Genomic DNA, 17,968 nt, shown 5'->3' with positions numbered 1-17,968 from the left:
GCCTCCTTCCGTTCTATGCCTCGAGCTTGGTCTGTAAGCCCTAAAGTGACTTGGTCCTTAAGAGGTTAATGAGCAAAAAGAGAAATTCCCCTGGGGAAAAAAAAAAAAAAGGACTGTGTGTATAAAAAATTGCTAAATATGTCTGGTCATTAAAGCCTATTTAGGCCTGATCAGAAAGGGGTTAAATACTGTGGAGGGAGTAGCCAAAATGACTGGTTGGGAATGATTAACCACGAAGTATGCAAAGATTATTCGTTCAAGTTTGATTATCACTGGGTAATTTTTTTTTTTTTTTTTTTTTTTTTTTGCAACCACATAAACCTATTCTGTCTAATGATTTCTAGTTCTGAGGCCAATGAGTTGCAATGAAATTGGGCAGCAGGGTTTCCAGAAATGTAAGATTAATGCCATACCCTCAGGATAAGTCATATACAGTACAGTAAGATGACTCTGACTCCCATATCCCCCACTGATAACTTAGAGGCTTTTAAGGTGAAATTGGTTTGAGCCTTATCCAAATAAAGGTGACATGATTTACATGATTTCACAAGTTCCTCTTTTACACTGTTCTTACTAGTTTCTTCCGTTATGGTATCTACTACGCCAGAGTAGTGTCTCAGTATTGCAATCTTTGGTCTGCGTTATGAGACGCCAATGCTCTGGGCATCTGCACAAATATGTAATTTCCAGGCTCGTCACTTGTTATAAAATCCCCCTGTGGTTTTTACCATTATTGCAGATCATCCCTTTATATTTTTTCACTGTTGATGTCTCTCTTAAATATTTAAATGCTGCCATTAATATTTCTGGCAGAAAGATGAATTATACTGAAGTTGTGTGACTTGTATTTGTGTATTTATGTGCTTCATTTGAAGGTCACTCGGTGCGACTGCTGGGTCAGAAAAAGGATAATGGAAAACGGTTGGGGGGAGCTCGATTGGATTTGCCAAAGATTAGGAAGAACCCACTGATAGAAATCATTTCCATCAATACAGGGTAAGCTTCTTTCAAATTTACTCATAAAATATTCAGTGCCGCCTAAGAATTCAATTTCATTTTTCCTAGGCATAGATCTCTTTTGCTGCACAACTTATTAAAGGGGAACAAAAAGCTTCCAAGACCCTCTGGGACTCGGAATACTATCCTTTGTAATTATATATATGTATTTCTAAGTATTTATGTATAAATGTATGTATAAACATAGATTTCCTTTTATGAAGTCTTATAGTAAATTATTGTTTTATTGGAAATCTACTATATATGTTTTATGCATTTATGTGTGTATCAATATGTAGAAGTGTATATATCAAATATACACTGAAGATCAAAATTAGAAAACACGCAATTTCCTAAATGTCAAAGTTACTTGTTTTACTTGTATTATAAATATTATAATAGAGTTAAATGAAAGTAATATAAACTGCTTTCATAAATTGTCAATATATTGAAGCACAGAATAAAAATTTAAATAATTGTGAAAGAACACAGCACAAAATTACTATCAGATACCTGCAAGTTATTGGCGTTAATCAGGCATCTGGTGCTAATTTCATCAACCCCTTTCTGACATTTGACGTAATAATACTGCATGGCAGAGGTTCATTCCCACATTTTGCAGTATTATTATTATTACATCATGCTTCTGGTACCGGCTTACCGGGGAGGTCCGATCCTCTGCTGTCATCCCCGGGGTATGCCAGTGTAATACAGTGTAATACATCTGTATTACACTGTATTAGGTGAAGAAGAGCTTGAACAAGCGATCAGAGGATTGCTTGTTCAAGCCAACCTGTAAAAGTAAAAAAAAAAAAAAAAAATGTTAAAAACCCTGAATATATACATTTATTAATAAAAATAATTAAAGTTAAAGTCCCCTAAACACAAACATTCCCTATACATATTTAATAAAGTTAAAAAAAAACACAAAATCACCAGAAAAACCCCCCACATATTTGGTATCGCTGCGTCCGTAACAATCTGTACAATAACATTATTGGACCCGCTTGGTGAGCGCCGTAAAAACAAAACCCTAAAAACTTGCCAAAAAAGTACATTTTTCATTAAATCCCTTGACAAAAATTTTCTAAAAAGTGACAAAAAAAGTAATAATGTACGTCAAAATGGTATCACTGAAAATGACAACTCAACACCCAAAAAATAAGCCCTAAACCAGCTCTGTCAACCAAAAAATATTAGCGTTATATCTCCATAAAGATGGCGATACGAAAATAAATGAGATTTTCTCTGTACTAGTTTTTCTTCAATAAAATTGTAAAAAAAAATGGTGTATCACCATAACCGTAGTGATCCATAGAATAAAGATAATGTTATTTTTATGGTAGGGTGAATGGCCCCAACAAAATACAAGAAAGGAAACCAAAATGTATGATTTTTTATTTCCTACATACATTTTAAGAGTTAATAAAATCTCATTAATGAGCTAATGACCCACTTACATGAAGTATTTGTAAAGTGCATCTAATGTCGCAAAAAATAAGCCCTTATTTGTCCAAATTTCCCAAAAAATAAAGATTGTATAGCCAATTAAAAGGGACAATGCATAATCTGCTCTGAATGCCGCAGCTTCTCTTTGATGCCCTGACGTGTGCCCATACAGCAGGTTACCACCACATATGGGGTATTGTTACACTCCGAGAAACTGGGTATCAAACTTTGTGGAGCGTTTTGGTATTTTATCCACTGAGAATTTGTACATTTTTTGAATAACACATTCATTTAGCCAAAAAAAAATGTAAATTTCAAAATTGCATCCGAATTTGTTTTATCCCCTGTAAAATAATTAAAGGGTTAACAGACTTCATGAAGGTTGTTTTACATACATTAAGGGGTGTAGTTTTATAATGGGGTAATTTATGGGGTTTTACTTTTATTTAGGCCTCTCCAAGTGCACCTTGCATGCAGCCGACAGGTGAAGTAATAATACGTCATGTCGGTAAGGGGTTAAACGGGAATATCTCCGGTTCCCTGACACCTAGTAGTGTGTTTCTAGGTGCCACAGGGACGATGTTTTAGCCCTCTGAAGTGAAGATATTTCACATACGTCCTTGGCTATACATATGCCACCCTGTGTGGATGTTTGAGGTACGTCCTTGGCAGGGAAAGGGTTAATCTGGAAGGGGTGCTAAGCAAGACTGGTTGTTTTGCCTTTCATTCAGTAACCCACACCCCATTCTTCATTTGAGGCTGAACAGGTTGAGACTTCCATCCTGATGACATTTACAGTTTTAATATGCACGTGGCAATTTAAAATGATGGCTTATTTCATATTTCCATTCCAACATAAGAGTTGGGGTGCATTCACAGGCATACCGCCGTGTGCTGCTGAGGAGGAGGAGGTGGCCCCTCCTCCCTCCATAGGAAACAGTGAAAAGATATAGAGCATCTTCTATCTTTTCCTGGTGTGCGGAACGGTGGCATACATATGTGGCACCGTACTGCTGCCGTGCCACCATTGCCGGCTGGGGGGACGTATATAGATTTGCGGCCGCATGTGCGACCCCGAAGATGGCTGTGTGAATGAACCCTTAATTCTTTGTTTCAACATGACAAAAGAAGAACCTCACCAGACAGGACAGTTTGGTGTAGAGAAATACCAGCATTTCTTATGTGTCCTGATTTATTCTTGTGATTGAATTGGTGTACGCCAGATCTATCCTTTTTTTTTGTTGTTTTGGGTGTTTTTTTGAGACCTCAATGATGCTTTTTGTAACTTGCACAGAAGTGAGGTCTGGGCTCCTACCCTGCTTAAGAGTGATGAAATAAAACACAAGGCTCCCACATCACTTTCAATCGCATTCACGTGCTCTTATGTTCCCAGGTGTCAAAATGTGCCTTGTGTGATGTTTTATCCATTAAGCTGAAACCAGAGATTCCCTTGCTGCTCCTCTTGTCCAATAAATACGTAGTTTTGGTTCATTTTATATTTGCTGCGTTTTTATTAACTGCTGCTTGGTGATAACTAAACTACCTTATTCGACCTCTTTCACAGACAAATTATACCATCAGATACATTTTACCTTCTATTAAGTGTTCTTGGGTTCATGTTCCAAGCCACATTAAATAAAATATTTTACACGGCTGCCCGGTCTTTGATGTGACGGAACTGTGACGGAGGTCTATGATTGTATCATGTACATTCTTTAAAAGGCAGTTAATGCATAGCATACTCTTATCACAGATGTGACTCTGCCTTCCTTATGCTACATTTATTTATGGTCAAATGAAATCAAGTGTGATAAACCAGGGGCACTCATAGATCCAGGCACTATGACTGTAGTAATCTTATATTTGCTATCCATGGTTTCCTCCTTGTTAAAATCAACTTAGGAAGTTATGCTAATGGATTTAAGGGTTCAAGGAATGCTACCAGAGTACCTGCAGCTTCATAGGCTGTTATTGTGTAAGGATTTAGCAGGGGATTGTGTCGCATACTATCGGATTTTGCCGCAGCGGCGCCTTCTTTCATGCGACAGAAATCGAGGGGCGTGCCATCAGGCGATCCGACTGTTTTGGACTGAGCGTGGGATTTAACATTCAATTGGTTTTGCAAGACAATGCACTTGCATGCACCAGGAAGAAGAAGGTGAACTCCGACGGACCTGAGCGGGGAAGCGACAGATGTAGAATATCGGGTGCGTGGTCTTAGTGAATCGCAGCAAATGTGAATTAATTGGCCTTTAGGATTTCAGGGGGGAACATTTGACAATTTAACTTTTGTGACCTTGTGTAATAAGTAGAGATTGTCTATAGTAAGTATATCTGTAATCTTGAAAGATGCTTAAAGGGGTTGTCCACTTTCAGAAAATTAATTGATATGGTTTGTGTTATACAATTTTTGCAATATACTTTCTGTATCAATTCTGCACAGTTTTCAAGATCTCTTCTTGCCTGCCTTCTATAGAAAGTTTTTATGTTTACTTTCTGTGGATAGACATCTGTCCATGATCTTGTGATGGACACGCAGGTGCACAAGCCGTTATTATCACACAGCTCTGATTACTCTCTCTGATACTAAATGCTTGTGCAACTGTGCGTCCATCACATCACAATGGACAGATCTATGTCCACTGGAAGTAAACGGAAAAGCTTCTATAGATGGCAAACAAGCAGAGATCGTGAAAACTGTGTGAAATTGATACAGAAAGTATTTGGAAAATTGTTTAACTCTTCATTTTACAAACCATATCACTCATTTGTTAAAAGTGGAAACCCCTTTATTTGCATATATATATATATATATATTTATGATATTTTATATACCGTATATACTCGAGTATAAGCGACCCGAGTATAAGCCGAGACCCCTAATTTTACCACCAAAACCTGGGAAAACCTATTGCCTCGAGTATAAGCCGAGGGTGTAGTGTACAGCCAGCCCGCCCCCCCTGTAGTGTACAGCCAGCCCGCCCCCCCTGTAGTGTACAAAAGTTAGAAGAGAGAAGAAAGTAGAAAGAAGAGGAGCCGCCGGTAACCGCTGCGAAGATCGGGAGCCTCGCACCGAAGATCGGCACCGCGCCAACGATCCGGACACCGGAGGGTGAGTATTGCGGGTTTTTTTTTAAATTGACTCGTGTATAAGCCGAGGTGATTTTTTTCCAGCACATTTTTTGTGCTGAAAAACTCGGCTTGTACACAAGTATATACAGTATATATTTTATTATTTAAAGGGGTTTTCCCATTTCAGCAAATTAATGTTGTTGTTAGCATTATAAAAAGTTATATAATTTTCCATATTACTTTCTGTATCAATTCCTCATGGTTTCCTAGATCTCTGCTTGCGTTCATTCTATGGAAAGGATCTATGTTTATTACCAGTAAACAGTCTGCCCATGGTCACACAGGTGTGCGCCTCAATAGTATCATATAAAGTAATCAGAGCTGTGTGTTATAACGAGCCACTTACCTCTGTGACCATGGTCAGATTTCGGTCCACTGGAAGTAAATGCCTTTCTATAAAATGACAGCAAGCAGAGATCTAGAAAGCCATGAGGAATTGATACAGAAAGTAAACAAATAGTAAAATTAATTTGCTGAAATGGGAATGCCCCTTTAAATCCTTTCAACCACTCTGCATTTATTTACACACTACATCTATCTGTTTCTATCTCTTGTAATAAGTAGCTTAAGGTCATAGTTATGGATTTGGATTAGCTGAAATAAAATCTGACATTGTCTAAATATTACTGCTGCTTGAGTATTCCAGATTGTGTACATTACAAGAATTGTCAAGGGATTGCCCAGATTAGTAGTGTACTCCAAGGCATAGATTGGATCAATTTAGGGTTATGAACTTGTTTTCTTTTAAAATTAAGCTCGCTAGCAAGCCTGTCTTTCATTATCCAGATTTCTAGCTCAACTAAATTTGTATGTCCAATAAAAGCCACTGAGTTAATGGTCTCTTCTTATTCTTCTGCTCTTCTGCATAGGTAGATTCTATTTCAGAGTTTTGGCTAGCATAGCTTTGTGTTCACATCACTGCTTTCGCAGAGCGGGAAGAGTTCTTGCAAGATTAAAAGTAAACATCAATATCATGCTTCTCAGAATCTAAGCCTTTTATCCCATACATGTCCTGCTTGTCACGGCTCACACGTGACCCAGCAGTCTGACCAAGGACTTCTAAGCTGTGCAAATTAAGTACCCCCTCCAGCACACAAATTCTCCTGTAAATTTACTATTTAAAAAAATGGTGTCCGCAACATGCACCAGGAGATTTTTTAAGTATGTTTTAAAACACACTGTTTTGTTTTTATCTCCCTTCAGTATTCCTTAGTTCCTTAGTCTGATAAGTAAATTTAAAAAAAAAATCCAAATTTTGTCTATAATCTCCAGATGTGAGCACTAGTATTTCTAGTACCTACCCAATTTTACTATAAGTTAAGCAAGCAGTTCTAAAACTTTAGGCATGCCATAGTAAAACACTGCTAATTTTGATCATTTGGGGCCTGTTTTTTGGAGAGAGGTGATGCTGTGGTATACACACCCATATGCTTTCTATGTAAACTATGCTTCCAAAGAGAGTTGAACTGCGCTTGCGAAAGTTTACCATCAAAATCAAATGTGATAAACTAGGGATTCCAAGATCCAGGTACTGTGACAGTGGTAATCTTCTTATATTTGTTATCCATCCATCTCCTTCTTTCCTAAATCAAATCAATCTTTTAAAACTATGCTAATGAGCCTAAAGGGCTCTAGCTGTCTGTGCCGTATCCCTCAGTGCTGCAGATTCACAGGCTGTTACAATGAGCAAAACATGTATCATCCAACACCCTGCTCTCTCTCTACTGCCCCTTAGCAGCAGCAGGAAGTGCAGGGGAATGAGAAACGTGATCTACGCTTTGTAAAAGCCTGTGAAGCTGCAGCACGGAGAGGCTCTATTAAAATCCATCTGAGCCCTTCAGGATCATTATTATATTTATAAAAATAGATTTTAGAAGGAAAAACAAAATGGATGATAAATATTAGAAGGTTACCACAGTGCCTGGATCTATGAGTAAGTGCCCCTGGTTTATCATGATGGTACAACTCCTTTAACCCCTTCACGCTCCGTGGCGCTCCGCCACGGAGCTGTGAAGGGTGTATGAAAAGGGCTCACAGGCTGTGGCCTTAATGTACCCTAGATGGTCTAAGAAATAGTGAAAAAAAAAGTTTAAAAAATGTAAGAAAATAATAAAATATTAAAAGTTCAAATCACCCCCCTTTCCCTGATATAAAATATAATAAATAGTAAAAATCAGACACATTAGGTATCGCCGCGATATGCCCGATCTATCAAAATATAAAAACTGTTATTGTCGGCAGTGACCTCCGGAACGGCAAATGGTGCCCAAATGTCCAAAACACGACTTTTACACCTTTTTACATGACATAATTTTTTTATTACATTTTATCAAAATGTCACACAGTCCTCAAAATGATAACATTGAAAACATTGGCTCATTGCGCAAAAAAATTACATATCACACAGCTCTGTACACCGAAGTATGAAAAAGTTAGCGTCAGAAGATGGCAACATTTTTTTTTTTTTTTGTACACATTCGTTTAATTTTTGAAAATGAATTAAAACGCAATAAAACATATATAAATTTGGTATCACCGCGATTGTACCGAACCAAAGAATAAAGTAGACGTGTTATCTGAAGCGAACAGTGAAACAGTCGTAAAAACTAAGCCCACAAGAAAGTGACAATTTTTCCACATTTGGAATTTTTTTTACGGCTTCCCACTACATGGCATGGAATAATAAATATCAACCATAAATGCAGTACGGGAAAGTAAAATTTGTTACACACAAAATAAGCCCTTACACAGCTCTGTACACGGAAAAATTAAAAAGTTATGGATTTTTGAAGATGGAGAGCGAGAAATGAGCGAAAATACCCTGCCTCCTTAAAGGGTTAAAGGATAAATAAAAAAGGAGTTTAAATAAAAAAGTTTTCTGCAGCTTGGGGTGGCTATAAAATCAATAAACCACTGCTCCTCATTTGCATCCACGTCCAAGTCTTTGTTTACAGAGCCCGGAAGTGCCATGCTGACCACTGCCTCGTGTGCTAGACTCTGGCACAGCACTGCTGGCACACCTACTACTGTAGGCACAGCACTGCTGGCACACCTACTACTGTAGGCACAGCACTGCTGACCTCTATAAACACAGGCCTGCAGTGATCAATACTCAGTAGCTGAATGGGAGTGCCTCGGGATGTAATTATACGTGGTTTGACTTTATAGCAATCCTAAGCTATAGAAATATATAAAGATGTGTGTGTGTGTGTGTATATATATATGTACATGTATATTATATATGTATAATATATTACTGTATATTCTCAAGTATAAGCCACATTTTCTTATAAATTGTGCTGAAAAACCCTAACTAGGCTTATACTCGAGTCTATAAAAAAAATTAACACTGTACTCGCCTTTCTGACACCCCCTGCATGTCCTCTTTTTGCTTCGGGTGGCTCCTCTTCAGCGCACAAACAATGACGTTTACAAGCGGCTGATGTCATTGTGTGTGGCGGCCGGGCACAGGGACCCGAAGAGGAGCAGGAGGATTCACGTCTGAGCTGGAACACCCGAAGCAAGAAGACGACCTGTGCGGGGCATCGGAAAGGACAGTACATTGTTTTTTTTGGGTTTTTTTTTTAAATAGGTTTGGCATGCACGAGGCAGCGGTTGGCCCGCTATATATTTGGGGGATGGGCTGGCTATATACTGGGGGGGAGGGGGCAGAAGCTGTCAGGTTATATACTGGGGGGGGGCAGAAGCTGTCAGGTTATATACTGGGGGGGGCAGAAGCTGTCAGGTTATATACTGGGGAGGCAGAAGCTGTCAGGTTATATACTGGGGGGGGCAGAAGCTGTCAGTTTATATACTGGGGGGGCAGAAGCTGTCAGTTTATATACTGGGGGGGCAGAAGCTGTCAGGTTATATACTGGGGGGGCAGAAGCTGTCAGGTTATATACTGGGGGGGCAGAAGCTGTCACGTTATATACGGGGGGGGCAGAAGCTGTCAGGTTATATACGGGGGGGCAGAAGCTGTCAGGTTATATACGGGGGGGCAGAAGCTGGCAGGTTATATACTGGGGGGGCAGAAGCTGGCAGGTTATATACTGGGGGGGGCAGAAGCTGGCAGGTTATATACTGGGGGGGCAGAAGCTGGCAGGTGCTGGCAAGCTATATACTGGGAGGGCAGGGGCTGCTGGCTATATAGAGGGGGAGGCTTTGACCAATGCATTTCCCACCCTCTGTTTATACATGAGTAAATAGGTTTTCTCAGTTTTTTTTTTTTTGTGTTAAAATTAGTTACCTCGGCTTATACCCGGTTTGACTTATACTCGAGTATATAGGGTATATATACAATTTATTTTCCTAAATCCTGGCATGATACTTACAGGACTCTTTTTTAACTCGTTACCGACATGGGACATAATAGTACGTCACATGACGGGTGTGGGTGCATGAAGAGGGCTCACTGGCTGAGCTCTCTCAATAGCTGCTTAGTCTTTGCTGTATATTGCAGCAAAGGCTTACCGGTAACACCTGGGGTCGGTGCTAGCACCTATCAAGGGTGTGAACCCACTGATTGAGGTTTTAAAAAAGTGGCGGCGCATGGTTGTCATCGGGGAGCGGCTATCGTTCACCATCACAGCCTCGGGTCTTCCAAAGACCTGAGGCTCTCTTTTTAACTCTTTCATTAAAATGTGCAAACAGTATATGATAGGATTGATCAGACAACCTAGGGTTAAAGTACCCTAGGGAGTCTGAAAAATAGTAAAAATAAAAAACTATTTTAAAAATTATAATAAAAGAAACTAAAAATTCAAATCACCCCCTTTCCCTAGAACTGATATGAAGCGTAAAAATCATAAACACATTAGGTATCGCTATGTCCGAAAATGCATGATCTATCAAAATATAAAAATATAATAACGTTTTTTCACTGCGTTTTACCCCCTAACGGAAAATACCACCCAAAGTTGAATTTTGTTTTGCAATTTAAAAAAATATATAAAAAATTCTATAAAAAGTCAAAGGTGGTCTTAGTCCTAAAAACGGTAACATTAAAAACGTCATCAAAAAATGAAACCACCCCAAGCTCCGTACACTAAAGTATAAAAAAGTTATTAGCGCCAGAAGATTGCAAAATACAATATATATTTTGTACAGAAGGTTTTGATTTTTGTAAATGTATGAAAACATTAAACCTATACAAATTTGATATCCCTGTAACCCAAAGAATAAAGCAGACGTCACTTGGGGCGTACAGTGAAATCCGTAAATTCCAAGCCCACAAGAAATCGTCGCAAATGCGTTTTTTTTTTTTTACCAACTTCACTGCATTTGGAATCTTTTTTCCCGCTTCCCAGTACACGGCATGGAATAGTAAATACCACCATTTTGAACTACAATTTGTTACGCAGCTCTATAGATGGAAAATTTTAAAAAAATTACATTTTTAAATGTGTGGAGTGCAAAATGAAAACGCAAAAACGATAAAGGGCTGCAGTGGGAAGGGGTCCTATTCAATGGTTGCCCCAACGATTGGACTCCCCTTTTTCTGAAATGGTTCCCCTATCCCTGCGAGTAATGGAGAACTTTAACCCCTTAACGCTGAAGCCACTTTTCACCTTCCTGACACGGCCCATTTTTTAAAATCTGACATGTGTCTATTTAAGTGGTTATAACTTTGGAACGCTTTAACATATCCAGTTGATTTTGAGATTGTTTTTTCGTGACAGATTGTACTTCATGCTGGTTGAGAAATTTAATCAATATATTTAGTATTTATTTATGAAATAAATGGAAATTTGGCAAAAATTTTGAAATAAACAATGTTTTCCAAATTCAAAATTTTCTACTTTTTGGAAAGTTGGTCATATCACTAAAATAACTTGATAACTAACATTTTCCATATGTCTGCTTTAACTTGGCATCATTTTTCAAACATCTTTTCCTTTATTTAGGATGTTAGGAGGCTTATAACTTTAGGTTCAATTTTTCAGATTTTCACGAAAATCATCAAAACCTACTTTTGGAGGGTCAATTTAGTTGGAAGTGACTTTATAAGGCCCACATGACAGAAAACCCCCACAAATGACACCATTTTAGAAACTACACCCCTCAAAATATTCAAAACAACCTTTGGGAATTTTGTTAACCCTTTGAGCGTTTCATGAGCGTGAAAGATAAATGAAAGTGAAATTAGAGAAATGTAAAACACAAAGCATGTATTATTATGGCCCAAAATCAAGGACGTTTTTGCCTCTGGTTCACTCAATATTCAAAATTTATCAGCATGGCTGTGAACTAAAACTTATATTTTTATTAGATATACCTTAAAATATACAAAGGTCACAGGTTGTGAATTCTAAAAACAACAACAATCCGTACTATAGACGCCGACCTAGGCGACTATACTGATCACCACAACCCCCAACGGTTGTGGATCAAACAATGGGGATACCACGTACCTGTAAATCACGGTGCCATGCACCATACCATCCAATAAATACCTTGCAAAGAGGAAATAAAAGATGGTTCTTACCACAACTGGTAATGGTCTGTAGTTGTGTCCAGTGGTCAGCTGTGCTGTTTCCAAAGTACGTGTATTGACGGGAGCATTAAGATGGTAAAGGACATACCTGTATATGTTAGAACCAAAAACGTCACGAACTGTAACAAGGCTACAACTGTCCCTGTCCCCAGGTGTGATTAGCTCCCGCCCTGACAAGGGCAGTCCCAATAACTTGCCCTAGTTTAGAAAAAAACACCCTTCATTCCCCTTCCCTGACGCGTTTCTTCCTGCTGTAGGTTCTTCAGAGGGATTGCGGTGGAATCAATAAAACATGGGGTCTCCAATGTAGAGGAGCATTCCTTGGGGTGTAGTAAATAGTCTGATAAACCCAAGTGTAGGGTCATCTACTGGGTCCCTGGTGTGGAGCCCCAGGCGTTGATCCCTATCTGATGGTGTAGGGATAACTGTTCCCATCAACTGACGGATAATATATACTCTCCTTAGTACATCCCCCTGTGGATCACTCACCAATCGGGGATCCTATCACACACATGTCCGTCCGTGGTGCCAGCTGCGTTCTGTAATTACCGCACGAGCTGCGCTCACATGCCGGCGGAACTTCCGGTCACGTGATACCGTCACGTGATCACCAGTCACGTGATCCGGTCACATGACCGCTCGGGGGTGTGTCTAATGTGGTTGTCATGAGTGCATGACACTGTCATCTGTGAGAGCATCAGCTCTATTGATGATCCTTACACAGTTTAAAATGGCTAGTAAAACTTAGCGACCAGATCGGCTGAGCAACAAGTGTCTGAATAAGTGAAAAAATAATTATTTTTTTTTTCCCTCTTTTTTTTTTTTTTTTAAGGTATATCTAATAAAAATATAAGTTTTAGTTCACAGCCATGCTGATAAATTTTGAAATTAGAGAAATGTAATTTTATCTTACTATAGATTCATTGAACACTACAATTTGCACCTTCACAATGGGTTAAAAAGGAAAATGCATTTTACAATGTTGAGGGCAATTCCTCTTGAGTATGCCAATACCCATTTTGTCACTGTACCCTGCTGTACGGGCACAGGGAGGCACTTGGAATGGAAAGAGCGTTGTTTCGTTTTTGCAGGGCAAAAATGGCTGAAAAAGTTTTCATGTGTCAGGATGCATTTGGAGAGCCATAGTGGTACCAAAACAGAGGAAAGCCCCAACATGAGACACCATTTTGGAAAGTACACCCCTTGGAGAGTTTAGCAACGTGTAATTTGTGTATTTTCCCCTACAATTAGGCCCCAAAAGGGAAAAAAGATGAAACAACCCCATAAATGTGTAAAACTATTTCTCCTAAGCACAGAACTGCACCACTTTTGCATATAAAGTGTTGTATGGGTACACAGTAGGGCTCAGAAGGGAAAGAGGGGCTTTGGCCTTTTAGAAGCAAGATTTGACAATCATCCTTTACATGTGTCAGGATGCATTTGGAGAGCCCTAGTGGTACCAAAACAGAGGGGAACCCCAACAAGTGTCACCATTTTGGAAAGTGCACCCTTTGGAGAATTCAGCAAGGTGTATTTTCCCCTACAGGTGTTTGCTTCAATTAGGTCCCTAAAAGGAAAAAGGTGAACATTTTCCCCAAAAAGTCACTTTTATGGCTAATTTTTGTATCCCATAAGGCATTAAAGATGAAACAACCCCAAAAAATGTGTACTAGCATTTCTCCCGAGTATAAAATTGCCCCACACATGCAAATAAAATGTTCTATGGGTACGCAGTGGAGCTCAGAAGGGAAAGAGGGGCGTTGGCCTTTTAGAAGCCAAATTTGACAGACATCCTTTACATATGTCAGGATGCATTTAGAGAGCTGTAGTGGTACCAAAACAGAGGGGAACCCCAACAAGTATCACCATTTTGGAAAGTACACCCCTTAGAGAATTTATCAAGGTGTAATATGTGTATTTGTCCGTAAAGGTGTTTGATTTAATTAGGACTTAAATAGATAAAAGGTGAACATTTTCTTATAAAGGTCATTTTACTCCTAATTTTATATAGCCACAAGGGATAAAAAAATGTAATAACCCCCAAAATGTGTAAACCTATTTCTCTCAAGTGTAGAAGTACCCCACATGTGTATATAAAATGTTGTATGGGTGCACAGTAAAAGGAAAGGGGGAGGTTTGCCTTTTAGAAGCCAAATTTGACAGAAATGTTTGACATGCATTTGGAGAACCCTAGTGGTATAAAACAGATAAGAATCCGAAAAGTGACCCTAATCTTTGAATGCACACCCCTTAGAGAATTTTGCAATGTGTAATATATGTATTTGCCCCTACATGTGAATGATCCAATTAGGCCCTAATCATTCAAAAGGTGAAAATTTTCCTATAAATGTCACTTTACCCCTAATTTTTGTAAGCCACAAGGGATAATATATTAAATAACCCCAAAAAAGGTGTAAAACTATTTCTCCCGAGTGTAGAAGTACCCCACATGTGCATATAAAATGCTTTATGGGCGCACAGTAGAGGAAAAGAGGGATGTTTGTCTTTTAGAGGCCAAATTTGTAAGAAATCCTTCACATGTGTCAGGATACATTTGGAGAGCCGTAGTGGTACCAAAACAGAGGAAAACCTGAAAAGTGACCCTTATTGTTGAATGTACACACCTTGGGGAATTTAGCATCGTGTAATATGTGGTGTAGTGTAATACACGTGGTGAAATGAGCATTTGAACATACAGGTGGTTTCCAAATATGATGTGCAATGGAGTCCAAGATGGAAATTGCAATTATTTCTGGAAAGTTCAGTGCCCGTTATGTGGCGCCCCTTATGAAATAATGGAGGGGTATAGGGAGCAACGGGACATAACAGTTGTTAAAATTATTGATTTTACCGAAATTAATTCACAATAGGTTGGGCGTGAATTGTGAATGTCTAGTGTATAAGGAGGTAGTATATATCAAGGGACCAACTAAACTTTTGTCACTCTGGAGGTGTCGCAGGTCTCTTAGTAGTATGTAGTGTCCATCCTAACTTCTCTTTTGGAACAGACTCTTTATTGAGTCCTACCAATGCTAGAAGCAGCAGAATTCACTGGGAAAATGCTGTCCTGGCAAAACACAGGAACATCTAAACCAGAGATGCTGGGGCCCCGTCCTTCTTGTCCCAATGTTAGTTTCCTAATATCTTCCTCTTGAAAACGGAGAAATGATACGGCAGGACATGCACATTGGAACAGCACGTAAGAGTTGTACAGCATCATCTGAACAATGTGCACGGCCAGCACTTTTGTACCATATCTTCGTTTTAGTAGGGAAATTATCGCCAAGTGTTGCTCTTATTCACCCTAGCGATGCCCATTGTGACGAATATTGCTGCTTTTGGCTGGACCAAATCGACCAGCCAATAGCGGCAAACATGGACAGAGGGGGGCAACAAAACCCCTCTGGACCGCAAGGCAAAATTGGTGGCTGTCAGGAACAGCCGCCACCCTGCCCTGATCAACGTGTCTACAGACATGGTGATCGGTATTACTGACGTCATAAGTAAATTCGCTGCTATTGGCTCGTCTGAATTGATGAGCCAATAGCAGCGATAATAAACTGGGGGTGTGTGGGGGGGACGTAACCCTTCTGGTCCATGGGGCAGGATGGATGGCTGTGAGGAACAGCCGCCGTCTTACCCCGATCAGTGAACAGTTGCCGTCTTACCCTGACCGGTGTTGGAAAGTCACTACCCGCCGCACCGTTCTATAACAACGCTCATTGGGAATAGGCTATACAATCTTTTTTTATTTTTTAAGCAATTTAGACAAATAAGGGCTTTATTTGTAAAAAAAAAAAAAAAAAAAAAACTTAATTTTAGTGGGTTTTTAGCTTATTGAAGCAATTTTATTAACTTTTTACGTGTGGAGGAAAATAAAATCATCAATTCTTGTTTTGGATTTTTAGCATTTTTTTGGAGGGGGGGTATTCACTGTAGCATAACAATAATATATTATCTTTATTCTACGGATCACTACTATTACGGTGATACCTCATTTATATAGTTTTATTTTTATTTGTCCAATTTTATTGAAGGAAAACTAGAATAGAAAAAATTGCATTTGTTTTAGTATTGCCATTTTTATAGTGGCATAATTATAGTATTTTTTTAGTTTACGGAGCTGGTTGTAAGCTTATTTTTTGCGTGACAAGTTGCTCTTTTTATTGGTATCATTTTGGTGCTTGTAACTTTTTCGGATCACTTTTTAGAACATTTTTTGTAAAGCAATTTGATAAAAAGTTGAAATTTTTGGCAAGTTTTTTTTTTTTTTACCACGTTCACCGAGCGGGTCCAATTATGATTAGGATTTATTGTACAGATTGTTACGGACGCGGCGATACCAAATAAGTGGGGTTTTTTTGTGATTTAGTGTTTTTTTATACTTTATTACTTGTGTAAAGGGAAATGTGGTGTTTGGGGGGACTTTCACTTTCTTTTATTTATTTTTATTGTAAAAAACCTTTATTTATTTTTACTTTTTTTTACAGTTACTGTCATCTAAGCTTGAACAAGTGATCTTCTGATCACTTGTTAAAGCTTTTTTACAGGTTACACAGTGCAATACAGATGTATTGCACTGTGTAATGTAAGACACTGAGCATGCTGCGCATGCCCAGTGTCTTACAGCCGGGAGGAAGATCTCGCAGCCCCGGGCACCGGCAGTCCCGGGGCTGCGATCGGAGCAGCGGACCCCCCGGTAAGCGCCGCAGGGGGGGTCCGATCCAGCTTTAAACAACTTTAAATGCCTCTAACACGCGACCGCGCCGTGTCAGTGTGCCGTGTTAGGGGTTAACACCCGCGATTGGAGAAATCTCCGATCGCGGGTGTTAGAGGCGGGTGTCGGCTATATATTATTCAGGAGCCGGCGCCAGAAGCTTGACGTAATAGTACTGCATTTTGCGGGAACGCACCTCCCGCGATGCAGTACTATTACGTCAAATGTCGGGAAGGGGTTAATTCGTGGGACAACCCACAAGTTTATTTTAGTTTACTAGGGCTTAGCCGAACCCATTTGCCTCTAGGGTTTGGATATTGGTATAGTTTTTGACACTTTAGTTTGTGAGCTCTGACGTCAAAAATGTTTTCATCAAAAAAGGTTAAAATTATAGAAATGATCTGATTTAATTTCTGTTTGGTCCAGGGTACCTATGATCTTCCTGCTCATTGTGCCCAAGGTATCATCTTGGTGGGGAACCCACTCCTAGCACCCCCCAGCTGATTGAAAGGCCTTGCACACACCGGGACAGGCACCAAAGTAGTGTCGCAAACTGTAGTGTAGTTCCCTTTTATTCCACTTCAGCATGTAAAGGACTGTGACTGTTCTGTGGGGCATTAGCCAATCAGAGGATCTGATGGTAATTGTAACTTTAAGTTCTGGAAATTATTTTTACAGATATACTCCAGAAAAACTTCTTAATTTACCTATTTGGTTCATTTCTTTGTTTCTTCCCCATTTGTACATTCCCAGGTTTGGGTCATGCAGCAATACATGCTTGCACTGAGCTGCATTAAGAAAGAAAGTCATATTCATGGGTAAGGTCTTCAGAGTACTTATTCCTGAAGACCTTTCTGTTTGAGGCAGACCTCATAGATCAAGGTTCCTGTTGTACATGTAAAACATTAAGTAGAGTAGGCCATCAGTTGGTAAACTGACAATCTGTGTTTGTTGAGAAAAAAAAAAAACAAAACTGAAAACTAAAATGCCATCTGTGAGCACTGTTTCAGTATGGTGCCATTCCAGGTGCATATGTAACAGCTTCTGCAGATCATGACTTACATCCCTTCCCGTCATCTGTACAGCGTATCTGCATGTAACATACAAAATGCTAAACCTTCTTTGTCAATATCACTCCTCTTACACAGCTGTTTTCACTTACCTCTGATTCTGTGAAA

At 39.3% G+C, this 17,968-nt stretch overlaps 1 protein-coding gene across 2 annotated transcripts in view; it reads left to right on the top strand.

Moving 5' to 3' along the window:
- Positions 1 to 17,968, top strand: part of CDKAL1 (CDKAL1 threonylcarbamoyladenosine tRNA methylthiotransferase) — a 528,219-nt gene that overhangs the window by 137,790 nt on the left and 372,461 nt on the right. For both annotated transcript variants that reach the window (XM_072152454.1, XM_072152456.1), the window contains exon 8: positions 876 to 996. In XM_072152454.1, the coding sequence (XP_072008555.1) occupies positions 876 to 996 (121 nt within the window). The remainder of the gene's footprint in view (positions 1 to 875; positions 997 to 17,968) is intronic.

Source organism: Engystomops pustulosus, chromosome 5 (assembly GCF_040894005.1).
Source record: "Engystomops pustulosus chromosome 5, aEngPut4.maternal, whole genome shotgun sequence".
Classification (NCBI taxonomy): Eukaryota; Metazoa; Chordata; class Amphibia; order Anura; family Leptodactylidae; genus Engystomops; species Engystomops pustulosus.
This window is presented reverse-complemented; position numbering and strand designations above follow the sequence as displayed.